This window comes from Vombatus ursinus, unplaced genomic scaffold (genome assembly GCF_900497805.2).
Source record: "Vombatus ursinus unplaced genomic scaffold, bare-nosed wombat genome assembly UNPS02008961.1, whole genome shotgun sequence".
NCBI lineage: Eukaryota > Metazoa > Chordata > Mammalia > Diprotodontia > Vombatidae > Vombatus > Vombatus ursinus.
The window spans coordinates 3,420,556-3,448,024 of record NW_020948739.1 but is presented as its reverse complement, the minus strand read 5'-3'; the positions used below and the strand labels follow the sequence as shown (position 1 = coordinate 3,448,024).

The 27,469-nt window shown below is 39.5% G+C and overlaps 1 protein-coding gene across 3 annotated transcripts in view; it reads right to left on the bottom strand.

The window, feature by feature from the left end:
• MATN2 (matrilin 2) overlaps positions 1-27,469 on the bottom strand; it is a 206,736-nt gene that overhangs the window by 64,255 nt on the left and 115,012 nt on the right. For 2 of the 3 annotated variants that reach the window (XM_027849872.1, XM_027849873.1), the window contains exons 5-6: positions 21,426-21,548; positions 6,737-6,859 (exon numbers count right to left, since the gene is read on the bottom strand). In XM_027849872.1, coding sequence (XP_027705673.1) covers positions 6,737-6,859; positions 21,426-21,548 — 246 coding nt within the window. The remainder of the gene's footprint in view (positions 1-6,736; positions 6,860-21,425; positions 21,549-27,469) is intronic. The other variant, XM_027849874.1, reaches the window with a different exon arrangement.

Below are 27,469 nucleotides of genomic sequence, written 5' to 3'. Positions count from 1 at the left end.
TACCCTCTTGCCTCTTTCACTCTGTATCCACCCCTTCTCTCATGGTCAGCACTTGAATGCTATCCATGATACATATGGGTCTGGGTGTAGGGAGCTGATGCCAAGTAGTAGAAACAATATGTTCTTGCAATAACTGCATACTTTCCCTTACCATGTTTCCTAGACCTACAGATAATCTGGCCTGACCTCTCTATATGCCCACATAATTATTCTAAGATATCAGCAAGGAAAGCAAGCCTCAGTTATATTTGTGACAGCTGCTATTCCAGCTTGTTGGGAGAGTTTCCTCAGTGTTATATTGTGTTGTGGTAAACGAACCCTTAATAGAACTGCATATCAATGAAAAGTCTGATATTCCTCCACTTGGTGGTCAGCCCCTTTCAACGAAGTTATTTATATAAAGAACTTAGCAAACCTTAAAGCATTATAGAAATGTGACCTGTTATTATTATTGTTGTTGTCCCATTCTTTGGTGTGTCAGTTTATTTTGTTTCTTGTAAGGCTTTGTGTGTCTGTGTGGAAGGGAGCTCTTTTTGCGGATCTTTTTCAATCCTAAGTTGGAAGGATGTGGAAGGAACAGAGTGGATCAATATCCCAGAAGGTCTAGCCTATGATGCTTACTGGGTAAGTACTAGACAATCTCTAGGTTTGTGAATGAACCTTACTTCCCTGAGGTTCCGCCTATAACCATAGGAAGAAGCAAAATCATTCTTTCTTCCTCCTTAAATCTCTCCCTCTTCACTGTCTCTTTCTCCTTTGCCTACAAAATCAACTTGAGAGAGGAAGCAAGGCTGAAGATAGACATTTGTTAATTAATTGTGTAGAGGTGAGAGTTGAAGCAGTGGGAGAGAATTTCATCACCAAGGGAGAGCTATAGTGAGAGAACAGAAGAGGGATGAGGGCATCAAACCTTTGGGGACACCTATATTAACATGAAGAAAAGAAGAAAAGACAAAGAAGTAGACAGAGAAGGAGAAGTCAAAGATCTAGGTAAACAGGAAAACTTCTGTCATGAAAGCCAAAGAATACTGTTGAGAAGAAAGAGGGATGGCCCATAGTATAGGGAGGTCAAGGAGGATGAGAATTGAAAAAAAAAACACCATTTAACTTGGCATCAAAGAGGATACTGGTGGCTTTTTAGGAGGAAATGTCAGTAGAATGGTGGGGACAGAAGTCAGATTAAAAATGGATTGAGGAATGAGTGAATGTCAAGGGAATGAATGTAGAAAGTATAGATCATTCTTTCAAGAAGTTCAGTAATCAAAGGGAAAATAGAGGTGGAATGAAAGCCAGAGGGATTAGAAGACTTAAGGAGCAATTTAAAATTTTATTATTATTTAGGATAGGGGATACTTGCACAGAAGATAGAGTCAGGTAGAGAGTAAGGAACCAATAAAGAGGGAAAGATTAAGGATTTCATAGAGAAGGGGGGATGATTAATAGAATGAAGTCCCAGAGAAAATAGAAGAAAGGCATCATTCCTGAATCCAAGTTTTTATCTGTCCTGTTCCTCTCTCCTAGAGTGTCTTTCCCTCTCTTCTTCATCTGTCCAGAACCTATTCCTCTTTCAAAGCCCAACTTGAGAGCCATGTCTAATAATATTTTACATATGAGTTTTTAAGCTTGATAAAATTCTTTCATATCTATTTTCTTATTCAATCACTTGTTTGTCTCTTATTTGATCAGCATCACTGTGAACTAGTAAGGCAAATACTACTTATGTCCATTTTATAGATGAAAAAGCCAAGGTGCAGAAAGGTAAACTTCCCAAAGTAGTAAAGCTGTCTAGTGGTCATAAGGGAACTAGATAGAAGATGGGTTTCCTGACTTTTAGTAGTGTATACTGATGGCCTATGTTCTTCCTCCAGGTTTCTTTTCCACAAGGCCTTCCCTGACCACTCCAACCAACTCTGATCTCCCTTCTCCCTAAAGTCCTGTAGAACTCAGTGTCGTTATCATTCTTTTTTAAAATTTATTTGTTTTTAGTTTTCAACATTCACTTCCACAAGATTTTGAGTTCCAAATTTTCTCCCCATCTCATCCCTCCCCCCACCCCAAGATGGCATGCATTCTGTATACCTCTTGCCCTAATCTGCCCTCCCTTCTATCTCTCCCACCTTCTCTTATCCCCTTCCCCTTCTATTTTCCCGTAGGGTAGGATAGACTTCTATACTCCATTTTCTGTATTTCTTATTTCCCAGCTGCATGTAAAAACATTTTTTTTAAACATGTGTTTTTAAAACTTTGGGTTCCAAATTGTCTCCCTTCCGCTCTCCCCATCCACCCACATTGAAAAGGCAAGCAACTCAATATAGATTATACATGTGCAGTTATGCAAAACACTTCCATAGTAGTCATATTGTGAAAAACTCTTATTCTATTCTCTCTTTTGACCCTGTCCCTCCTCAGAAGTGTTTGCTTCTGATTACCCCCTGCCCCAATTTGCCTTCCCTTCTATCATCCCCCCACTGTCTTGCCCCTTCCCCCCATTTTTCTGTAGGGTAAGATAGATTTGCATACCCCATTGTGTATGTTATTCCCTCCTTAAGCCAAATCCGATGAGAATAAGACTCACTTACTCCCTCTCACCTTCCCCCGTTTCCCCTCCGCTGTAAAAGCCTTTTCTTTTCTGTTTTATGTGAGATAATTTACCCCATTCTACCTCTCCCTTTCTCCTTCTCCCAGTATAATCCCCTCTCACCCCCTAATTTTATTCTCCACATATCACCCCTTGATCTTCAACTTCCCCTATGCCCTCTATCTATCTATCTATCTATCTATCTATCTATCTATCTATCTATCTATCTATCTATCTATCTATCTGTCTGTCTGTCTGTCTGTCTGTCTGTCTGTCTGTCTGTCTGTCTATCTATCTATCTATCTATCTATCTATCTATATACACATCCATATAATTTTTTCCCTCCAACTACCCTAATACTGATAAAGGTCTCATGAGTTACAAATATCATCTTTCCATGCAGTAATGTAAACAGTTCAACCTTAATAAGTCTCTTTTGATTTCTCTTTCCTGTTTATCTCTTCATGTTTCACTTGAGTCTTGTATTTGAAAGTCAAATTTTCTATTCAGCTCTGGTCTTTTCCTCAAGAATGCTTGAAAGTCTTCTATTTCACTGAATGACCATTTTTTCCCCTGAAGGATTATACTCAATTTTGCTGGGTAGGTGATTCTTGGTTGTAATCCTATCTCCTTTGCCTTCTGGAATATTATGTTCCATGCCTTCTGGTCCCTTAATGTAGAAGTTGTTAAATCTTGTGTTATGCTGATGATGTTTCCACAGTACTTGAATTGTTTCTTTATGGTTGTTTGCAATATTTTCTCCTTGACCTAGGAACTCTGGAATTTGACTACAATGTTTCTAGGAATTTTCCTTTGGGGATCTCTTTCAGGAGGTGATCGGTGGGTTCTTTCAATTTCTATTTTGCCCTCTGATTCTAAAATATCAGGGCAGTTTTCCTTGATAATTTCTTGAAAGATGATGTCTAGGCTCTTTTTTTGATCATGGCTTTCAGGTAGTCCAATAATTTTTAAATTCTCTCTCCTGGATCTGTTTTTCAGGTCAGTTGTTTTTCTAATGAGATATTTCACATTGTTTTCTATTTTTTTCATTCTTTTTGGATTTGTTTTACAATGTCTTGATTTTTCATAAAGTCACTAGCTTCCAATTGCTCCATTCTAATTTTTAAGGAAGTATTTTCTTCAGTAATCTTTTGGACTTCCTTTTCCATTTGGCCAATTCTGCTTTTTTAGGGCATTCTTCTCCTCATTGGCTTTTTGGACTTCTTTTGCCATTTGGGTTAGGTTATTTTTTAAGGTGTTATTTTCTTTAATTTTTTTTCGGGTGTCCTTTAGCAAGCTGTTGACTAGTTTTTCATGATTTTCTTGCATCACTCTCATTTCTCTTCCCAGTTTTTCCTCTACTTCTCTTACTGGTTTCTCAAATTCCTTTTTGAGCTCTTCCCTGGCCTGGGACAGAATCATACTTTTCTTGGAGGCTTTGGATGTAGGAGCTTTGACTTTGTTGTCTCCTTCTGGTTGTATGTTTTGATCTTCTTTGTTACCAAAGAAAGATTCTATGGTCTGACTTTTTTTGAACCTTTGTTTATTCATGATTCCAGCCAATTACTTGAGTTTTAAACTCTTTGTTAAGTAAGATAGGAGTCTGCTTCCAGTGTGGAGAATGTACTGTCTCAAGCTGTTTTCAGAGATACTTCTAGGGACCTGTAAATTTTCAGTTCTTCCAAGGTGGTATGATAAGGGGCGAGGTGTTTACTCCTTTCCTGGCCTGGGCTGTGGTCTATGAGTGACCACAAGCACTCTTTTCTGCCTTGGAACTGTGAGGAGGATTCCCTCTCCACTGCCACTACAAGTTCTACCACGCTAGCACTCCTCTTCACCCCAGGACTGCCACCCAAAACTGTGACCCAGATCCTAGCATGAGCAAAGCAAGAGAATCCTGCACCAGCAGAAAGATCCCTGCAACCCCCCTCTGATCAGCCACTCAATTCCCTCTCAGTCTGTGGGCCGGAAGCTCCAGAAGCAATTGTTGCCCCCGGGCAGAGATCGAGGACTGGGGCTGAGACCATGCTTCTCTCTCTCACCACAGTCACAGACTTTTCCCACTGACTTTCTAAGTTGTCTGGTGTTCATGGGTTGAGAAATCTGGAAACCACCACAGTTACCCACACTTCAGTCCTCTGAGGCCTGCTCCAGGTTCACTGAGGCCTGCCTTGCCTATGCGCCCATGCCAAACTGCGCTTCTTTCCCCACTCAGCGCGATATACCTTTCTGATCAACCATCCAGGCTGTCTTGGGCTGGAAATTTGTTTCACTCTGTCTTTTTGTGGGTTCTTCTGCTTTAGAATTTGTTTAGAGCCATTTTTTTACAGGTATTTGGAGGGGTTTGGGGGAGAGCTCAAGCAAGTCACTGCTTTTACTCTGCCATCTTGGCTCCACCCCCTGTTATCATTCTTTTTGACACTTGGTCATATGGAGTCTTGGAAAATTTATGGTTTCATGGGTGTCCATATTATCTCATCAACTGAATTATAAACTCTTGGAAAACAGATACTATGTCTTACGTTTATTTTGCCTTTCTCTCATACTTAGCATAGTGTCATCAAAAGAATGAATTTATTCAAAATCATATTCAAAATTAATTCAGCACCTTCAGTTGTAGGGTATTGAATCAATTAACTAGTTGGTCAATATGTATTCAGTTAGGTGTATGTCAATCTGTCTGTCTATTTATCTGTCTATGCTATCACCCCTATTACACAGAATTACAGACAAAGAATGCCTGTACACCAGTACTACAGCCAAATTCCTTCTTTCTGTCTATAACCCTGCCATTTTATAGCAGTTGGAGCTGCAGGGAAGATATTGGCAGGTGGATGGAGCAAAAGAAGGAAACTGATGACCAGCAGCTCATCTCTACTGTAACTATCCATCCAGCTGTGTCCTTCATTCCCATGCTGCCTCTAATCCTGGCACCTGCTAGTAGTGGATGCAAGGGAAACAGAAGAATATCAAGAAGGTTAAGTATTGGAATTCTTTTTTGTTTGTTTTAGTTGCATGTGTGTTTCTTAGTACTGGATTCCTAGTTTCTGTAATAAATGTTTATGAAAAATTTTATAAAGTCATTTAAAAAATAAATTGAATCCATTTTCTCAGAGCTTATATTTCTGAACTACTTTATCTTCATCTAAAAATTAATCTTCAGTTGGACCCTAATATGTGAGCTTTAAGCCTCTCAGTCAAAGAAGTAAACAAACACTCGTGTGCAATAAAGAACTCTATATTTATAATAGCATGCTGTTAGTTCTTTTGAAAAGTGGTGTGACCGCTTCTTAATTTAGATTTTTTTGAGATTTATATTTGGTTATATCACACTTTCCTTCCCTTTCCCCCTCTTTCTTTCCTTTCTTTCCCTCCTCCCTCTATCGCTCCCTCTCTTCCATCTTTCCTCTGTCCCTCCCTCATTCCTCCCCTTCCTTCCTCTCTTTCTTCCTTGACACTGGATCTCCCTATCTTACCCAAATGGTAAGTAGTAGCCACTTATGGGCTGATCCTATTGTTAATTTGCCCTGCTGTCTTTCTGACCTGTGTTGTTTTTCTCTTTATATGTAGCTTGGTGACTCTTCCCACAGCCTCCTTCCCAGGAGCTCACTATAATGGTGCCAGACAATATGGGTACCAGATTGACAGAAGCCCTACTGTAGCTTAGAATTCCTGAGCTTAATTGATCTACCAACCTCAGGTTCCCCAGTAGCAGGGATTACAGATATATACCACCATGCCTGTCTTATATCAGGCTTTCTTAAAGTACGACACTTTTGGACCTGTGTGGATGGATTGTTTAATACACCATCTCATAACATTCCAATGAAGATTTTTAAAAAAATTCTTCCAATAAATGGTAAATATATAGTTATGTTAGCACCAAATGACGTCAGGGTCTATTTGGGAGGAAGGTAGGATCCTCCCCTCCAAGTATAGATCTTTTATGGAAAATGACCTTTCTGATTCTCCACAGCATAAATCTTGGAAAAGACTGGGATAACTTGTCAAAGTCAAGAAAGGGTGGTCATTAAGATATAGTAGGAGAGGAAGAGTTTAATAAAATCCTACAGAAAATCAAAGGTTAATTTGGCATTGAGAGACTTCAATATCCAAAGCCACCTAATATCATCGGAATGCCACATTTTGTAACCTACTATTGCATGTTCTTTTATCTGGGTTAAGAGCAAATCCTTTATGGCATCTGCAGAAATAGGAATTATCAGCATTTACACACTCATGTTCACAGCCATGGCTTTCTGAGGCACAGTAATCCACAACTATAGAGAAAAGAAAAATATTCAAAGTTAAAAATGAAATCAAAGATAACTAATACACATGCACCATCTACAAGAACAAAACAATACTAACAATAACTTATGTTCACATTGTTTATAACTAACTCATATTTACATAGTTATGGTTTATAAAGCACTTTTCTACAGCCACCCTGTTTGGTAGATAATGTAGATATTATAATCCCCATTTTACATATGAGGACACTGAAGTTCAGGGAGGAGAAGGGATCATTGTGTTGCTGAGAAGACTTAAGTTATTCATAGTTGATCATTGCACAGTGTTGCTGATATGTTGTACAATGTTCTTCTGGTTCTGCTCACTTCACTTTGCATCAGTTCATGTAAGTTTTTGCAGATTTTTCTGAAATCTGCCTGCTTGTCATTTCTCATAGCACAATAGCATTCCATTACATTCATATACCACAACTTGTTCAGCCATTTCCCGATTGATGAGCATCCCCTCAATTTACAATTCTTTGCCACCACAAAAAGAGCTACTATAAATATTCTTGTATAAATAGATTCTTTTCCTTTTTGTTTTTGATCTCTTTGGGATACAGATCTAGTAGTGGTGTTGCTGGATCAAAGGGTATGCACAGTTTGATGCCCTTTGGGCATAGTTCCAGATTGCTCTCCTGAATGGTTAAATCAGTTCACAACTCCACTAACAGTGCATTGCTGTCTCAATTTTCCCACATCCCCTCCAACATTTGTCATTTTCCTTTTCTGTCATGTTAGCCAATCTGATTTATGTGAGGCGGTACCTCAAAGTTGTTTTAATTTGCATTTCTCTACTCAATAGTAATTTAGAGCATTTTTTGTACGACTACAGATAACTTTGATTTCTTCTTCTGAAAATTGCCTGTTCAAATCCTTTGACCATTTGTCAGTTGGGGAATGACTTGTAGTCTTATGAATTTGACTTAGTTCTCTGTTTATTAAAGGGGAAGAGAAGAGAACAAATATTTATTAAGCACCTACTATATATGAGGTATTGTATTAAGCACTTTACAAATATTATCTCATTTGATCCTCACAAACTTGGGAGGTAGGTGCTATCCTTATTCCCCTTTTACATTTGAGGAAATTGAGGCAGTCAGAGATTAGTGGCTTCCCCAGGGTCACACAGATATTAAATGTCTGATCTGAACTTGGATGTTCCTGGCTCTAGGTCCAGTCCTCTATCTACTATGACACCTAGCTGCTAAGAAAAGTGACTTGCCTATGGTTACACAAATACTGTCAGTGCTTGGATTCAAACTCAGATCTCATGACTCCAGATCCACTCCTCTTTCTAGTATACCAAGTAACCAAAGAGATAATACTGTTTTTGACATATTAATCAACTAGTTATGCAAATGTGATGGCTAAACAGTCAAAAGGACAATAAATTATGTTCTTTCTATTCCTTCCAGTCTAATTAATGAGTTTTTAAAGAACATAATTTTGATATTCTAAGACTCCTTAAGTACGAAAAGTCCTAATATTCATTTGTTCAGTCAACGAACTATTAGGTTGGGAACAGAACACCCACACAGTCCTAATCTCTGAATGTACTGCTCATCGTGGGACATCAGCCAATTGCTAGAGTTTAGCCATAACAAAAACACTGAGATAGGAACCAAATCCTAACGAAAGCCAACTTCTCATCTTTCAGATGCCATTGAATTGTTTTAATTTTTTTTTAGCATAATCATTAATGAGAACATCCAGTAACATCTTGATCAGGAGTTGGCAACCCATGGCATATATACTGAAATTTACATGCAGGCTAGTATTCATTGGCATGAAGGGCAGTTGTCACAGACATGTTGATGCAAAAGCTGGCAGTCAATACACATTTCCCAATTCTATGCCCCTGAATTCTCTTAAAGCATAGAATTTTGAGATGGAAAGGCCTTTAGCAATCTTCCAATTTATATTTTGCCCCATTTTACGGATGAGAGAACTGATAGAATGACCTGTCCAAGGTTACATAGGTGGTAAGAGGTAAGAGGCAGGATTTGAATGCAAGTTCTTTGAGCACCTTGAAAAAGACAAAAGCAAAAGGGGATTTTGGTGTTTACTAGATCCGTACCCCAAAGAGAACAAAGAAAGAGAAAAAGGACTAATATATGAAAAAATATTCATAGCAGCTTTTTTCATGGTAGTAAAGAACTGGAAACTGAGGGGGTGCCCATCAACGGGGGAACAGATGAGCAAGTTATGATTTGTGTATGTGATGGAATGCCATTATGCTGTAAGAAATTATGGGGATAGCTAGGTGGCGCAGTGGATAGAACTCCAGCCTTGGAGTCAGGAGGACTTGAGTTCAAATCCAGCCTCAGACATTTGACACTTAGTAGCTGCGTGACCCTGGGCAAGTCACTTAACCCCATTGCCTAGCCACAAAATAAATAAATAAATAAATAAAAGTAAAAGAGTATTTGGGGCAGCTAGGTGGTGCAGTGCATAGAGTACTGACCTTGAAGTCAGGAGGACCGGAGTTAAAATCCGGCCTCAGACCAAACACTTGACACTTACTAGCTGTGTGACCCTGGGCAAGTCACTTAACCCCAGTTGCCTAAAAAAAAATTATGAAGGGAATGCTTTCAGAAAAACCTAGGGAGACTTGTATGAACTGATACAAAGTGAAGTGAGCAGCACCAACAGAACAGTTTACACAATGACAACAACACTGTAAAGACAAACAACTTTGGAAAATTTAGAAACTCTGGGCAACATACTTAAAACCAACCACAGTTCTAGAGGACTTTTGATGAAATGCGCTAACCAATTCCAGAAAGAGAGCTAATGGACTCAGAGTTCAGATTGAAGCTTATTTGGTGTGTGGGGGGTGGGAAGGAGATATGGCTAATTTAAGATTTTTAAAAAATTGACTATCATATTTATAACATTTTTTTTATTTTTCTTGCTTTCTCAATGGATGGGGAGGGAGGGGAGAGAGAATTTGGAACTGAACATTTTTAAAAACCGAATCAAAAATTTTGATTCTGTAGCACTTTTGAAAGGTTGTAGGTCTGAGTTACATCTTTTGTCCATATTTGAGAGTCACTTACTCTTGTTAACTCCCAGGGTACTAGAATTCTAAGGTGTGCAGCAGGCCTAGATTACTCCAACACAGAAAAAATAAGAGCTTTTGAAACCCAATGGAGCAATGATACATCCAGCGCAAATGTCCTTTTTTTTTTTTGTGGGGGAGGACCTCTTGGGTACCCTACACAACTTCATTTGGTTGAAGAAATTATACTCTTAAAAACAGAGGTGTGCAAAAGCAGTATAGAATAATGGTAGACGGAAAGTCAGGAATAAGTAGGTTCAAATTCCATCCCTGACTCATACTATCTGTGGAATCCCAAACAAAACTCTTCTTATCTGAGCTCCCCAAGCAACTCTCTAAGGCTATAAGTTGCAGAGGAGGTACCAATTTGAATTAGAAAAGGGAGTTTCCTCATTAAAATTTCCTATAATAATAAAATCTCTGGTATTGTAAAAATAAAAATTAAAAAAAAAAAGGAGTAACTAAGGCCTGGGTGGGGAGGAGAGGGCCAGAGAGGATGGAAGTGCATAGTAATCTTCACCTAGAACTCAACAATGACTGTATTTTCTCAAGTTTCATTCTAGTTCCAAAAAAAAACGGTCCTTACATAATGTTCTCTTGAAGTTTATAGTGCTTTCCACAGGACCCAGGAGTCTAATTTCTCAGTTATTATATTCCAGCTCTCCTGACTACAAAGTCATAAGCACACAGAGACTGGAACCGTAGTTGCTATTTTTGGTCTCTGACCGACTTGAAAGTAACCATTTCGCAAGGAGCCAGTAGCTGTCTATAAAGATAAAGACTACTTAAGTGCTATATAATGAAAAGTAGAGATTTATAGCTCTTGATTTAAAATCTGTCTACACTCCAAGGGTTTTCTATGATGGAATAGTCCGCAATGTGGATGATACTGAGCAGAAATAGGTTATTTTTAGGAGGAAGAGACATATTCTTAACAACTGGCAGTGCCCAGAGATCAAAAGCTAAGTCCACTGTTGAGAAAAGTTACAGATAAAATGACTTCCTCAGCAAAAACACACATTTACACAGACGTATAAAGACACCTGCGCACACCTATACAACCTTGCTTTTCCCACCCCCAAAATATCTCTAAATTGCTTTATTCAGAAATGGCAAGTTTAGTAAAAGAGTTTCATGTTGATGCTGGTTATATTATTCCGAGAGTTCTCAATCTTTTTTAAAGTAATGGCCCCCTTTGAAGGTCTCATGAAACCTATGATTTTCTTAGGATAATGGTTTTAAATGTATAAAATAAAATACATATGATATTAAAGGAAACCAAAGATTAATGGGGAAAAAAAGATGTAATAGTTTCCCCATCCAATTTCACAGATCCCTGGAAATCTGTCTATAGATTCTCTGAAAATAATATTAAAAAAGAAGCTAGGCTATTTCACATTTGAGTTGTTTGTTCTTACACATCAATATTCTAATGGCAGCCTAAAAGTGTACATGATATTTACTTGACCAGTCCTACCTCAAAGGGTTTTTGTGAGCCTGAAATGAGACATTATATATGTAAAACACTTTGCAGACTTTAAAGCATTATATAAATGTTAGCTAGTACTTCATATGCCTCTATTTTATAGTATATTGTTCATCCTTCAAGAAAGAAAATATGTATGTGAGTGTGCATGTGTGTGTATACTGTGTATCAGATAGTATATAGTATATATGTATGCAGATACAGATATATACATACATATACACACATATATACATATGTATAGTAGAGAGAATACAGACACACTACTAGGAGCTTGGGGGGATTACAAAAAAAACCACAATTTCTTCTCTTAAAGAACATGTCTAATTGGGAAGCTAAAACAAAGATATAAAAGAATATAGACTATAATCTCCTTGAGGGCAGGGACTGTTTCTTTTTGTCTTTTATATTGAGTTATGCTGTAGCATGGTGAATGTTTGTTAAATTGAATTGAATGACCATATACTTCCTTGTTTTATTATTCAACTTTCTATTTAATTTGACAAACATTTATTAAATGCCAACTTTGCCCAAGGTACTATGCTAGGGATGAGGCTATAAAATCCCTCAAGATCTTATATGTTACTAGGGGGATACAATACGTACACAGATAGATACAAGATAATTTGTACCTATTGTCTCTATTTGTATTGAAGAGTGAGAGAGACCACTAATAACTTGGGGACCAAGGAAGGTCTCATGGAGATGGTATCACCTGAGATGAAACTTAAAGGAAGAAAAGAAGTCTGAGAAGCAGAGATGAGGAGGGAGGACATTTCAGGATTCAGGGATGGCCTATAAATATGCATCAAGGCAGGAGATAGTCTAATGTTTAATCTTGGTGACAATGTGAAATATTTTGAGTTGAAGGTAAGTAATATGAGATAAGTATGGGAAGATAGTGGGGAGTCAGACTGTGGTAAATGTCTGGCTGTGGAGCTTATAATTTATCCTAGAAGCCATGCTGCTACTCTTTGTCTTTTGTTCTTGAACAGGACCACGACATCAGGGAGGTGATATCATGACATGTAAGTGAATTTGATTTGAGAGAGGCAGGGCTGTGCAAAGTCACCAGCCTCACTTTCTCCTCCAGAGCCATCTGGGTCCAGTGGCAAGATATGAATAAGGACAACTGGAGATGGCCTGGGAAGCAATGGGGGACATTGGCCTTTTCAAGTCAAGGTCTTTAACAGGTCTCAACAGAGAGCCACTCAAAGCCTTTTGAGCAGGGGAGTGAAATGGTCAGTTCTGTGCTTTTGAAATATTATTTTGACCTCTGTGAGAAAGATGGTTTACAGAGAGGAGGAACTGGAGGCAGGGAGACAAACTAGGAGGCTATTATTGAAAAAGACAAAAATGAAATTAGCTGCTGCCTTTGCTGCTGCCTTTAATGAGCTTACATTGAGGTGGTATAGATACAGACGAGTTAAGTATAATGTAGGGTAAGGAGTGAAAGGAACAAAGCAGAGATCAGACAAAATGCTCTAGGAGGATTTGAGGAGTAAAAGAACAGTCATATTAGGAATGACTGAATAAATTGTGGAAAATGAGTGGAATGGAATATTTCTTAGCTTTAAGAACCAATGAATCTGAGAATTCAGAGAAACCTTGAAAGGTTCATATGAACTGATTCAGAGGGAAATAGGTCAGGAGAACAATTTACACAGAGATCATAGAGGCAAATAACTTTTAAATACTAGAGAATTCTGATCAACCATGACTTCAGAGTACTAATAATGAATCATGCCACCCTCCCCTTAGCAGAGAGGAGATGTTCTGGAAATATAAAATGACATGCATTTTGAGATCTGGCTAATATATTGATTTGTTTTACTTCACTATGTTTATTTTTTACAAGGAAGGGCTTCTATAGGGGTGGGGTAAATTAGTGGGTGGTAACAGAGGCACCAAATGAAAGAAGGAAAAAAAGGGAAGGAAAAAAGGATGAAAGAAAGGAAAGAATGTTAATAAAATATACACAGAAAAGAACACAAAGAAAATCAGAAAAATACACAAATAGGGCAATTTTGTTACTGTAATTCAGTCTTCAAAACAAGGGGGAGAGAGACAGAGAGACAGAGAAAGAGACAGAGACAGAGGGAGAGAGGTGGGGGGGGAGAGAGAGAGAGAGAGAGAGAGAGAGAGAGAGAGAGAGAGAGGAATGAGGCTCCAAACTCTTGTAGGTCTAGAAGACAATCTGGAACCACATGTGTGTCTCTCTTCAAGCCAGAATGAAGACCGTCTCCTCTCCAAAGCTCATACCAATGCCACCTTTCACACAGGCACACAGTTTCTAAATACCATTCTCCATATCAATCAAGAGAATCTTATGTAAAATCCTCGAGGCTTAAAACATGAGTTACATGATTATCTTGTTAAATTTAATATACACCTTAAAAAACCCAACCTGTATGTAACAGAAGTTCATGGTTTCATAAGCAATCTTCTTTTTTGTTCTTTGTGAATACAGTGATGAGTTCATGTTTGTTAAATTCCTAATAGAAAATACACACACACACACTTTTTTTAAAGGAACAAACTGAAGGCACTAGGTGGTACAGTGGAGGCAGCTAAGTGACATCATGAACAGAATACTAGATGTGGAAGCCTTGAATTCCAACCTCACCTCAGACACTTGTTTAGCTGTGTGATCATAGGGAAGTCAGTTAGACTTTCTCACCCTCAGCTGGTTCATCTGTAAAATCAGGATAATAATACTCCACAGTGTTGTTGTGAAGATCAAATGAGATAATACATGTAAAATGCTTTGCAAACCTCATAACACTATATAAAAGCTAGCTATTATTAAAATAAATAACAAAAATATAAAGCTTAATGGAATTAACTGGTTACTTCAGATGATTCTTGAAAGTAGATAAGGAATCCGAAAGGAAAAAATGAAGAGAGAGTTCATTGCATACATGAAAGATGGCTTCTGTGAGGTCAAAGTGGTGAGAGACAGTATGTTGAATTGAGGGAATAGCTAACAGTCTGGTTTCGCTGCAATGTTGAGGCAACAGAGTATCCTGGAGCCAATAAGGAATCACTGATAAGTTTTGAGCAGGGGAGTTATATGTCAGACATGTCCATTAGGAAGATTATTTTGGTATCTCATGGACTGGAAAAAGGAGAGCTTGGAGGTAAGGAAACTTAGAGGTAAGAAGACTGTTAAAAATAGATAGATTGTTAATCAGTATTGCTGTGGTCAGCAAGATCTGGAATAACACTGCCTTCAAAGAACTAAAAGTAAGCATCAGAATGTGATAAGTGTAATAGGTTTCAACATATAACCAATAAGGAATGCTGAAAAAGAAAAGGAATAAATGATGTCATTAGAACTGAATGACAGAAAGAGAAGATGGGCTGGTCACATGTTGAGAGTGAAGGAAGACAGGTGGACAGCCAGAGTGTTCTGTTGGTATTCTCACAGAAAATGAATAAGACTTCCAACACACTGAGTAGACTCCTAAAGTGAACTTTTGGGGGAAAATGAATGAGAGTTCCACAATATGGGCAGGCATAGAAGGGTTATGATCTGCATGATGGAGGGAATTCTCAAACTGAAGAGATCATTGATCCATTTGAGAATCTGTCTAGGGTGATGAGGCAATGAGGGCCTGAAGACAATGGTGGCAGTGTGAGTAGAGAAAAGAAAATGGATTTGAGAGATGCTGTGGAGGCAGAATCAACAACCCCTGGCAACTGCGTGGATGTGGGATGAGGGAGGGGAAGAGCCAAAGATGACTCTGATGATATGTATTGTATAGATGACTGGGAAAGTAATGGCGTCCTCTTCAAAAAGAGGCAAGTTTGAAGGACAGGTGGATTTAGGGGAGAGGATGATGAGTTCAATTTAAACATGCTGAGCTCAAGGTACCTTGGGTAAACTACGCTGACTAAGCCTCATAGCTCACTGAATTGTGAGGAGAGCATTTTGGAAACCTTCGGGTCAGATGTCAATGTAAATGACTCATCATGGTCTGCTGCCATGGCTTCAGCAATCACCTTTAGAAGGATAGCTTCCAAAGCCATGATCATTCTCCCGACCTTTGACTCAGCTTCCCCACATGTCTGCTAGGCAGCTCTATCTGCTGATGTCCTGCTATCACCTTGAATTCCATTTGTCTACAATTGAATTCATTGTCTTTCCTTCCAAGCCAGCCCTTCTTCATTTGGGTCAATGGGGCCATTAATGGCTACCAAGGCTTAAGATCTTGAAGTAATCCTTAGCACCTCCCTTTTTCCTCCCCTCATACATCAAGTATGTCACCAATTCTTCACGTTCTTCTTTCAGAATTTCAATCAATTCCTTCCATTTCTATGAATATCACCTTCATCCAGGACCTCATCATCTCACACCTTAACTACTGCAATAGTCTCCTGATGTATTTTCTTGATGCTAATCTCTTTGTCCAATCTAGTCTACAACAAGTGTCTAAAACAACACTTTGCATATATCTACCACTCCCTTCCCCCATGGACCCTCAGAAACCAGCATGATACAGTGGAAAGAGGAATGGCCCTAGATTTAGAGAACCTGGGTTCGAATCTTACCTCTGACACTTAACGGGGTGACTTTGGGCAAGTCAGTTAGCTTCCTTGGGCCTCATCTTCATCATCAGTAAAAATGAGGTTGAACTAGATAGCCTCTGAAGTATCTGACCCCATGACTATCTCTAGGAAAATGCCCAGAATCTTTAGGCTTGCTTTCAAAGGATGCACAATCTGGCCTCACCCTCCCTCTCTAACTTTGTCTCCCCATATTCCACTCTTGTACATAGCACTCTTGTTCAGCCAAATTAGTCTGCTCACTCTTTCCCAAAACACACCTTGAACACTCCTGCCTTCAAGCACTCGCTTGTATCACTTGGCTAGCCCAGAATGTCCTACCTTTTCTTTTCTTCCTCTCTTTGCTCAGCTGCTGGTGAGTTTTCCCTCTTCTGAACTCACAGACTCACAGCTCCTGAGAGTCAGGAGGGACTTGAGAGAGATCACCTTGTCCTTATTGCATCTACCATTCTTTTAGAACTCAATACATGCTATTATTTACCTTTAACTGGGCTATTATCCTCATGACAGCAGGGACTGTGTTATATGCTTCTCTGTATTTCCAGTGCCTAGCACAAAGTCATGAATACATTATGTGCTCAATAAATGTTTGTTGAATTGAGAAGGAACCTTTCCACTCCAAAGCTTGATGATGAATGGTGATGGAAGTACCCGGAGTCATCTTCACTCAGGTGGTGCCAAGATAGAAATGACTGGAACCTTGGGAGGAAGGGACTGTGCCATTTGAGAGTTTGTAATAGATGAGGAGGGAAGAGCCTGGATTAGTCTGACCCAAAGCCTAGATGTGGGGACAGTGAACTTCAGATTGTTCAGAGAAAAGACATAGGGAAGATTGGTGTATGAGAGAAGGGATGCTCACAAGAATAAAATTCAGATGATGTGAACACAAATTGTTCTGATGTGGGTGGGGGAGAGGGAGAGTCTAAGGAAAGTGGATATGCAAGGAACTCAGTTTCAAGAAAGAAATGACAGTAAGGGCTGATAACAGGGTGAATTAAAAATAGTGGCATGGTTTCATAAGAATCAGTAATTCTAGAACTCAAAATAATATGAGACTAGAAATAAATCCTAAGGACAACCAAAAGAGCTTTTAAAACGTCTCTCCTGGGCTTAAAGAGGAATGTCAAAGAAGGGTTTGAATTGTGTTTGCTTAGGAGGGGGAAAGGAGGATGATAAAGGATGATAGAGCAAATGTAAAACTAAACTCTCATTTTGCTTCAGGAGGAATCATCTTTAGACTGGGGAGTATTAAAAACTGCTTGATAGACGACTGAAAATTAAGAGCACTGGGCTTGGAGTCCAAAAGATCTGGGCTCAGATTCTAGCTCAGATACTTACTAGCTGTGTGATCCTGGGCAAATCACCTAACCTCTGTCTGCCTCCATTTCCTCATCTATAAAATGAGGGTGATCATAATAGTACCTACCTCACAGGGTTGCAGTGAGGATCAAATGAGATATAATGTATGTAAAGCACTTGACCAACCATAAAGTACTATTTAAATGTTAGCTTTAGTTATAATAAGCCTGTACTTAGCTACCTACCCTCGGTCAATAACTGGTCTGTCAATGAATATTTATTAAGTGCTTACTATATGCCAGGCACTGTGCTAAGTACTGGGGATCCAAAGTAGACAGTGCCTGCCCTCAAGGAGCCCACAATCTAATGGGAGAGATAAAACACAACTATGTATAAACAAGCTATAATTGGAAATATTCAACAGAGAAAAGGCACTAGAATTAAGAAGGATAGGGAAATGCTTCCGGAAGAACAGGAGATTTTAGCTGAGACTTGAAGGAAAGCCAGGAGATATGGAGGGAGAGCATTTCAGGAATGGGGGACACCCAGATAAAATACTCAGAGCCAGAAAATGGAGTGTCTTATTCAAGGAACAGCAAGGAAGCCAGTGCCACTGGACTGAAGAATAGAAGGGAAGGTGAAGTAAGATGTAAGAAGACTGGAAAAGTGTGTTTGTGGGGGAAAATGTTATGAAGGACTTTGAATAACAGTTGGTTACAAAACATGTTCAGAGCTCTGTGCTGGGTGCTGGGAATGCAAAGCCAAAAATTAAGGCAAATTAAATCCCAAGGCTCTGAAAGAACTTTTGGATATGACGACTGCCCTGTTGTCAACAACCTTGGAAGAATAGTGAAGGGTAGGAAATGTGCCATAGGTGGAGAGTTGGGCCATGTGGTTCTGGTTTTGCAAAGGGGGGGGGAATGAAGGAAAATTTGAAGCAGCTGGGTGATACAATGGGCAACTGGGTGGTGTAGTGAATAGAGCATTGGACCTGGAATCAGGAAGACTCATCTTACTGAGTTCAAATCCAGCCTCAAACGCTTAGCTGTGTGATGCTGGGCAAGTTACTTAACTCTGTTTACCTGTTTCCTCATCTGTAAAATGAGCTGAAGAAGGAAATGGCCAACCAATCCAGTATCTTTGCCAAGAAAACCCAAATGGGGTCATCAAGAGTCAGATATGACCAAAATGACTAAACAATAAAAGGTGATACAATGAATAGGATGCTGGACTTAGATTCAGGAAGTCCCTAGTTCAAGTTCTCCTTCAGACATTTATTAGTTATGTGACCATGGAGAAATCATTTAACCTCCCTCAGCCTCACTTGCCTGGGAGTTGTCTACTTCCCAGGGTTGTTGTAAAGATAAAATGGGATAATATTTATAAAGTGTTTTGCAAACCATAAAGCACTATATAAATGCTAGCTGTTATTATTAGTATTCTTTTAACTATAAGCCAGTGAACTTGACTTTGATTTCTAGCAAAATTCTTGAATATATTATTAAAATGATAGCTTGTAAGCATTTAGGGAAGTAGGAGTCAGCAAGAGCTAGCCTTCATTTATCAAGAACAAGTCATGCCACCTGAATTTGTTGCCTTTTTTGGCAGGATACTGGTGTATCCGGAAATCAATATAGCCATAATATGCCTACATTTTATCTAGGCATTTGATAAAATCTGTCTCGTGGACAAGATGGAGAGATGTGGACTGGATGATAGTACAATGTAAGTGGATTTGGATTAGTGGGAATGACTGAGCTCAAAGAATATTGATTATCAGAATAAGGTCAACCTGAAATGAGGTTCTTAAGTGTCCTCGGCCCCATTCTGTTCAACAAAATTGTTAATGACTTGTATGAAAGCACAGGTGACATGCTTTTCAAAAATTGTAGATGACCTAGACCTGTGAGGGGATAATAACTCAGACGGTAGTGTTAAGTCAGAAAAAGATCTTGGCAGGCTGTTGATATGGACCCAATTTAATAACATTTAATAGGGATAAGTATAAAGTTCTGCACTTTGGGTAAAAGAAAATTAACTACAGAAGTACTGATTGAGAAAGGCAGGCCTTGACAGAAGTTCCAATAAAAAAAAAACCCAACAACATTTGGGGTTTTAGTGGACTGCAAGCTCAGCAAGACCCAGCAGGGTGATATAACCAAAAATGCTAACACAAGCCTTTCCAGAATCAATAAAGTAATTTTCCAACTTATTATGCTTTTATCAGACATCCATTCAACTCCTGTAGGTCCCTTTTTTCTGTGGAAAGTCTTCCTGAAAGAGTTCTTCCCTTCTTGGGAAAGGGCTCAGACCAGCTATTCTTGATTCTCTGGACACAGTCACTATGTGCCTGTGTGGGCATATCCTTCTCCCCACTCCAAATTGTCCAGCTCCCCCTTTCATGTGTTATCTTTCCCCATTAGAATGTAAGCTCCATGAGGGCAAGTCCTACCCTTCTTTTTACTGTTATGTGTATACCCAGCACTTAGTACAGTGCCTGGCACAATGCTTGTTCACTTGCTGATTCCTATAGGAAGGACTTTCAGAATCTGAAGAGTGTTCAGAGTAAGAGAGTGACCAAGATGGTGAAGCTTAGTGCCTAGCACATAATAGGTGCTCAGTAAACACTTGTGCCCTGACTGACTGACTGATTTTAAACTATATCAAAAGATTTGATTGAAGGAACTAGGGTTAGGGATATTTAATTTTGAGAAGAGATGACATGATCACTCTCTTGAATTATTCAAAGGGGAATATGTGGAAGAGAGGTGCACAGAATGTAAGCCCCCTGAAAGCAGGGACTGTTTGTCATTTTGTCTTTTTATTTCCCCAGTGCCTTGCATGTAATAAGCATTTAATGAATGCTTCCTGAGTTGAACTGAGTTGAATCAGATTTGTTTTATTTGGCCCAGAGGACAGTTCTAGGAGCAGTAGATAGAAGATGTAGAGATGGACCCCAGCCCAACCTAAGGACAAAATTCCTAACAGAGCTATTTTAAAATGGAGTAGAAGAGAAGCTAGGAGATGCAGTAGATAGAGCTCCAGCCTTGGAGTCAGGAGCACCTGAGTTCAAATCCAGCCTCAGACACTTGACACTTACTAGCTGTGTGACCCTGGACAAGTCACTTAACCCCAAATGCCCACCAAAAAAACCCGCCAAAAATGGAGTAGACTACTTCAGAAAGTAGTTAAGTAACCCATCACTGCAACTGGTTGATGGTGAGGTTGGATGACTGACCAGTCATTGGGATGCTGTAAAGAGTATTTCTATGTAGGTGTAAATTCAACCTGATGATCTCTGAAGCCCATTTGTATTCTTCCATGATCCACTCTCTCTCATTCTCTGCTTGGGAGCAATATCTGGGGAAGAGGATGAGTAGTCTTCTCTACTTATGGGCAAGAGGAAAATAACTATTAATAAGTCTGGCTTATTAGCTAACTTGGCTAATTTAGCTCCTAGGTAATCTTGTCACTGTTATCTCTTAATTATCATGTGCCAAGTGAATGTCAAATCACAATAAGTTGCAAAGAGAATCTCCAAAAGGTTAAGTTAAACTATTGGGTGCTTATTCTATGACATTCCAAATTTAGCATTACCTACACATCTCCCTATATCAATATGCTTATCCTCAGTTAGGTTTCCAGCATCTCCCAGAACTTTGTTCCAAATCCAATTAACCACATACTCCTACCCTCTCTCATTCCTCAGAGACCATCTAGTTTAACTAACAGCTGATGGAAAAATCTCTTTTCAAGGGTCTGCTTTCTACCTGATCCAATTGTGGCCATATTTTCTAATTTCAGAATGAATATGATGGTTTATTTTCACTTTAAATGGTGCCCTACTCTTCTGGTTTTGGCCGCTTGGGCTATGAAGGCAACCTTGGAAGAACAGACCAGTTCCATTCCAGGGGAATGTCTTTTGAGATACTTTCCATTCTTGTCTCTGTGCCTATGAAAAAGCCTGTGAGGCTATCAGCTTCTATCTGATGGAGGATGGGGTGGGGCTTAAACCCAAACCGCTCTAACTATTGACTTGGAAACACAAAGGGTGCCTTCTTACCTTGGTCCCCTCTTTTCCCTTCCCTTCACCTGATTCTTCCATAATACACCAGTTTAGGATCAATACTCACTGACACATTTCTTCCCATCTTCAGCGAGGTTGTAACCATTATAGCACTGGCATACGTAGGATCCGGGAACGTTCACGCATATCTGCTCACAGGCATGGTCCTGCATTTCACATAGATCCTGAACTGAAACACAGGGTCAGGCAATTAGAAGATGACTACATGGAGACCACAGACACAGCTTTATCTTCAGGGGTCTCAAACTACAAGACAATCTAAGGAACAGTTCTTCATCACTTTAAATCACCACTGCCACCAAATACTTTTTGAATGCCTACTGTCCCTGCAGCAAGCATCCAGTTAGGTACAGTACAAAAACAACACCATAGACATAGTTCTTCCCCTTATAAATTTAAAAATACTTTGAAACCAAACCATATCTTGACCTCTATCACTTCCATCTGATTTTCTACCACCCTTCCACCCCACCATGGATCAACACGGTCATTCACATTTTATAGATAAGGAAAATGAGGCAGAGGGAAGTTAAATGGCCCATATAACTAATGACAGACCCAAGAATTCCTGAGCTTATATCAGCCCATCAGGATACATTCCTTGTCAAATACATCTTAGGGGTAAATGTGGTGCAGTAATTGGTGTGCTGGAAATGGAGTCATAATTATTTCTTCATTCCTCTCTGGGTTATACTCCTGAGTCTCCTAGATCTTCTCTATAATGTTCCAGAAGCTTCTTTACCCTGGAAGCTCACTACACCCATGAACTTCACACATTGAAAGCACCTTTCCCTTGTGGCCCTTCCCTCTTATTGAATGCTTCCTTCCAGAACTGCCATTTTAAGAAGGCCATTCAGGACAACTATGGTTTCATTCCTCTCCAGGCTGTACTCCTGACTCTCCCAGACTTTTTCTACAATGCCCCAGGTATCTTCAACTCTTCCTCTTAACCTTTTCAACTTCCTTTTATTTGTTATCTTCTCTCAATAGAATGTAAACTCCTTGGGGCAGCTAGGGGGAGCAGTAGATAGAGCACAGGCCCTGGAGTCAGGAGGACCTGAGTTCAAATCACATCTTAGATATTTACTAGTTGTGTGACCCTGGGCAAGTCACTTAACCTTGATTGCCTCCAAAAAATACGTAAGCTTCTTGAGGGCGGGGACCATCTTTCTGCTTGTATTTCTTTTCCTCAAGCCTTAAGAAAATGCCTGACACATAGTAAGGCTTAATATATACTTGTTGACTGGACACGAAGACCTGGCTTCAAATCCCACTTCTGACTTTTATTAGTTATGTCAAGGTAACAAATGCCATGGACAAGTCATTTAATTTCTCTTGGCCTCACTTTTCTCATCTGTAACATAGGGATAATAGTACCCGTAGTTCTGTCTTTACAGTATTGCTGTGAGGCTCTGATGAAATGGCAGAAAGTGCTCTGCAAACTTCAAAGTGCTATATAAATACCAGTGTTTATTACAAAAATAAATTCTGAAACTGTCTCTCCCTCTGTTTATTTTCCCTAATAAATAGCCAAGGGGAAAATGATAAATGGAAAAGCTAGAGGAGAGTGCTAGAGAATGCACATTATTAAAGGGGCCTGGATTCTTATCATTATTGTTCGGTCAACACTTGCTAAGTGCTCACAAGGTGCTGATAAGCCCTGTCTCTTTACTCAAAAACAAACAAACAAACAAACAAAAAACAAAAACTATGGGAATGCATTTACAAGAATATATTTGTGAGATTGGAACTTAAAGGTATATTAAAGGGTAATAAAGGTCAAGGATGTCATCAATCCATCACTGATTCATTCTTTCCATTCAACAAACAAGCTCTTTTTATAATGCTCTTTCCCAGCACAGAAGATGGTTTGACTCATGTAAGAGAATTGAATTTGCTATTGATTTCCCCATTAGAGCCTGGGGGAAATCAGAAAACATTCCTGGAGTTGTTTGTTCAATATAATAAAGAGAAATTTATCTGTTTAATAAATGGTAAGTCTTCTGATATTGTGGAAAGTGTGTTAGATTTGAATCAAAAGTTTAAATTCTGAACCGGGAAAGTCATTTCGTGGTGTTTCTAGGCTTCAGTTCTCACATGTGTAAATGGGGTTAATAATAATACTCCGTTCTTCTCATGGAGTGGTCCAAGGGAAAGCTCCTAAATCACTATAAACATCTCATTAGAAAGAACTAATGGAATCTGAATGCAGATCAAAGGATCCTATTTTTCATTTAATTTTTTTTTGTGGGTTTTTTTACTTTGGTCTATGTCTTCTTTTACAATGTGACTAATATGGAGGTATGTTTTACATAATTGCACATGCATAACATAACAGATTTATTGTCCTATCAGAAAGGAGGACGGGGAAGGAGGGAGAGAATTTGGAACTCAAAATTTTTAAAAACGAATGTTCAAAATTGTTTTTACATGTAATTGGGAAAAAATAAAATGTTATTCAAAAAAATTCCAAACCTCACATCTCATTAGTTGCTAAGTGAAGGAGTCAGTATGGCCAGCTCAGGGCATTGGCTCAAGCTGTCTCCTTGTAGCGTCCAAACTATGAGTTGTCTGTTTTCCATATTTCTCCTTCCATGGAGAAATACCCCCAAGCTTCCTCTGCACAGATAGACCACCTTCTGCCCCTCAGATTTGGATCTATCACCCATGAACTCATTTCCTATGCTTCCTATTGCCTAGTCACTTGGATTTGTTGTCTTTCTTTTTTTTTTTTTTTTTGAGTCTTCTAGCTCTGAATAGTAGGCCAGTCAACAGGTCAATAAACATATATGAAGAGCTTATTATGTGTCAGGCGCTGTGCTAAGGGCTGGGGTTACAAAGAAAGGCAAAAAACGGCTCCTTCTCTCAAGAAGCTCACAGTCAGTCTAATGGGAGACATGCAAACAACTAGCTATATACAAGATAAATTGTAGATAATCAAAGGGGAGACTGAGGAGTCAAAGATGATACCAAGGTTGTAAAACTAGGCAATTAAAAGGATGGTTGATCTTTTGGCAGTAATAGAGAAGTTTGGAAGAAGCGTAGGGTTTGAGAGGGAAAATAATGGAACAAATTCTGAGATTCAGATGACTGCCCTTCCATGCCTGCTCATCCTATAGAGCTCACTCTGTCCCAACTAACTGGAAAAGGGGAGATGAGGATTGCTTTTGCTTATCAGTCAATGCCCCAGAGAGCAGAACTGACACTCTGAGGGGTGTGTGCCCTAGTCATGAGGTGATCTGGGGGTCAGAAGAGAGATATGCATGTGTGTATGCATGTGTGCATATGTGTGTGCATGTATGTGGATGTGTGTGTGTGGTATTTGTGTGTGTGTGTGTGTGTGTGTGTGTGTGTGTGTGAAATTTTTCCAGGGACAACTACGTAGCTGCTCTGTAGGCGGCTGGGTAGTGGTTAGTCAGGATAGGGAACCTGTGGCCTTGAGGCCGCAACCAGTTCAGAAGAAGGGAGCTTGCCATTGGAAGGACAGGACAGAGTTTTAGGCGAAAAGGCTAGGCATGGGTTGAATTAGAGGTAAGGCCCCATGACTGGCTGTCACAGGGAGGGTCCCATCCTCCCACCTCTAATTGGTTGATCCCATACCCCTTGGGGTCAGGTCATTGTCTCCACTTTGGAGATGCCTATTCTGGATCCAAGAAGAAATGCTGGGTCCAGGAGCAGGGATTATTGAATTCAGTAGCTTCATGAAATATGCTTCATTTAGTCTCCTGTTATGAACTTCAGCTCTCTCTGGCCACATTTTCCTGTTGACTGGATTAACCACAAGTGTGGTGATATCAGCCGTTGGAGGCAGGCATCCTTTTCATCTTGATGATCCTGTTTGATTTGCATGTGGGCCTTTGGAGGAACTTTGGGGCTTTTGGCTTTGGAAGACTGAAATCTGGGTGTGGAAGCATTTGAAGCCAGAAATGTGGCAGGCAAGCAGACAGCCCCTGAGGGTGACGAAAGTCAGGTCATGACATCCCCATGTGTCTTCATGATGCACCATAGTGTGGTAATGCATTGTGAAGTGACTGTATGGCATAGAGTAAATAGCACTGGATTTGGAAGCAGGGGTTCAAATCCTGGCTGGATGGCTTACTTACCTATGTAACCTTGGGCAAGTCACTGAATTTTTCTAGGTCCTAATTTCCTCTTCTGTAAAAATTAGAAGGTTTTGATAGCTATGATTATTGCTAGAAAAATGACCCTATTAAGAACAAGGCTGTTGACAAAGTCAAACCAGAATTTTGTTTAATGATTAGGTAGTTCCTGTCCAACACGAAGATAAGCCCCCTTTACATTTACACTCGGGAATCAGCAACCCCTTTGCCTCAAATGAAAGCTTTCCAGTTGGCTTTTGTTCTTGTTCTTTCATGCTGTTTTTATAGTCTCTGGGATTTATGACCAGGGGTATTTGTACAGGCTGAAAGGAAAATGTAGCGGGGGATTAATTTAATTAAACAAATACGATGCAATGGACACAGATTGGGTTTTGAGAAAACAACTGCAGTGTTTTTCTGGAAATGGGCACTTCAATCAGAAACCAATACAGATGTTTTCAAATGATAGCTTAGGCTTTTGAAAAACACCAGTGATTTTCTAGTGTTTTTCACCCCATGGGGCAGGTTCTTTCTGTACTGGTAATAAAACCCAAGTAGGGGACAAAGGACTTTGAAGTCAAACTTCTTTGAGTGTCACCACTATGATTTATAATCCCAGAGGTGACTTGGAAGGCCTCGGGGGTTGGGACCACAGTAATCTTCTCCTCCAAGATCTCTAAAAGAAATGGGGCTTGGAAGAGTTTGGTGAAGTCGGAAGGCAAAGTTTCTCTAGGCTGTTATTCCTTTTCCTGGCCTAAATCTATGGTTCCGTGGTTCATCAAAATAAGAGGCAAACTATGGCCTTTAGCCAAATCCTCAGGCCTGTTTTTGTGCCACCCTTGACCTAAGAATGGTTTTTACATTTTCAAATAAAGTTTTGTCATCTTTAAAAACATTGGATATGGAAATCCACCCTTGTCCTCTCATTGTGGATGATGTTATCCTGTAAAATCCTCTGCAAAGGGTCCAACCACCATCTGGCAGGCCATCTTATACTTGACATTGCATGGATATCAATGGAGCAGTGGTGCTCTATCATTCTCACTGCATCACTGGCCCACTTTCTTTTCAGTTCATACCTCTCTCTGATAGTACCCTCAATGCCTCTTCTCTTGTGTGATTCTTGGCAGCTAAAACAGCCCGCTCATGTCTACCATGCAGCACCTCTCCAATGACCCACAACTTTAATGCTTCAGAACTGTGACATTCTTAGGTAGCTAAGCAGGGCAGTGTATTGCAAGAGTGTTGGACTTGGAGTTAGCAAGTCCTGAATTCTAATCCTACCTGTTCTGTGACTTGTCCTGTGGCCTTGGGCATGTCACTTAACTTCCCTCAGCCTCAGTTTCCCTATCTATAAAATAAGAATAATAATAGCCTGTATCTCACAAGGCTGATATGATGATTAAATGATGTAACATATGTAAAACATTTCATAAACTTTAAAGCACTATATAAATGCTAGCTATTTTATGCCGTGTCTCACAATTCTATACAGCTTCATCAGAAGAATACTGTTGTTAAAAGGATAGGACTTTGTTTTAGGGAGAAGCTTGGATATATTTATCTATATACATGTCACAAAACCCAGGAGAAAATAAGCTCATAGAGGGCAGAAATTGTTCCATTTTTGTCTTTGAAGTTCTAGTGCCTAGTACCAGGGCCTTGCATGTACGCAGTCTTTGTTGAATTGCTTGAATCAAGCCTCAGAATACTACAGGGCCTTTTCAGTGAGATCCAGAGTCATTCAGAAGAAGAAAGCAGCCTAGTAATCCTTATAGGAAAAACCATGGAAGTGAGCAGAACCAGAAGATCATTGTACACAGTAACAGCAACATTGCATGATGATCAACTATGATTGACTTAGCCCTTCTCAGAAATACAATGATCTAAGACAATTCCAAAAGACTCACGATGAAAAATGCTCTCCACATCTAGAGAAAGAACCAATGGAGTCTGGATGCAAATCGAAGTGTACTATTTTCATTTTATT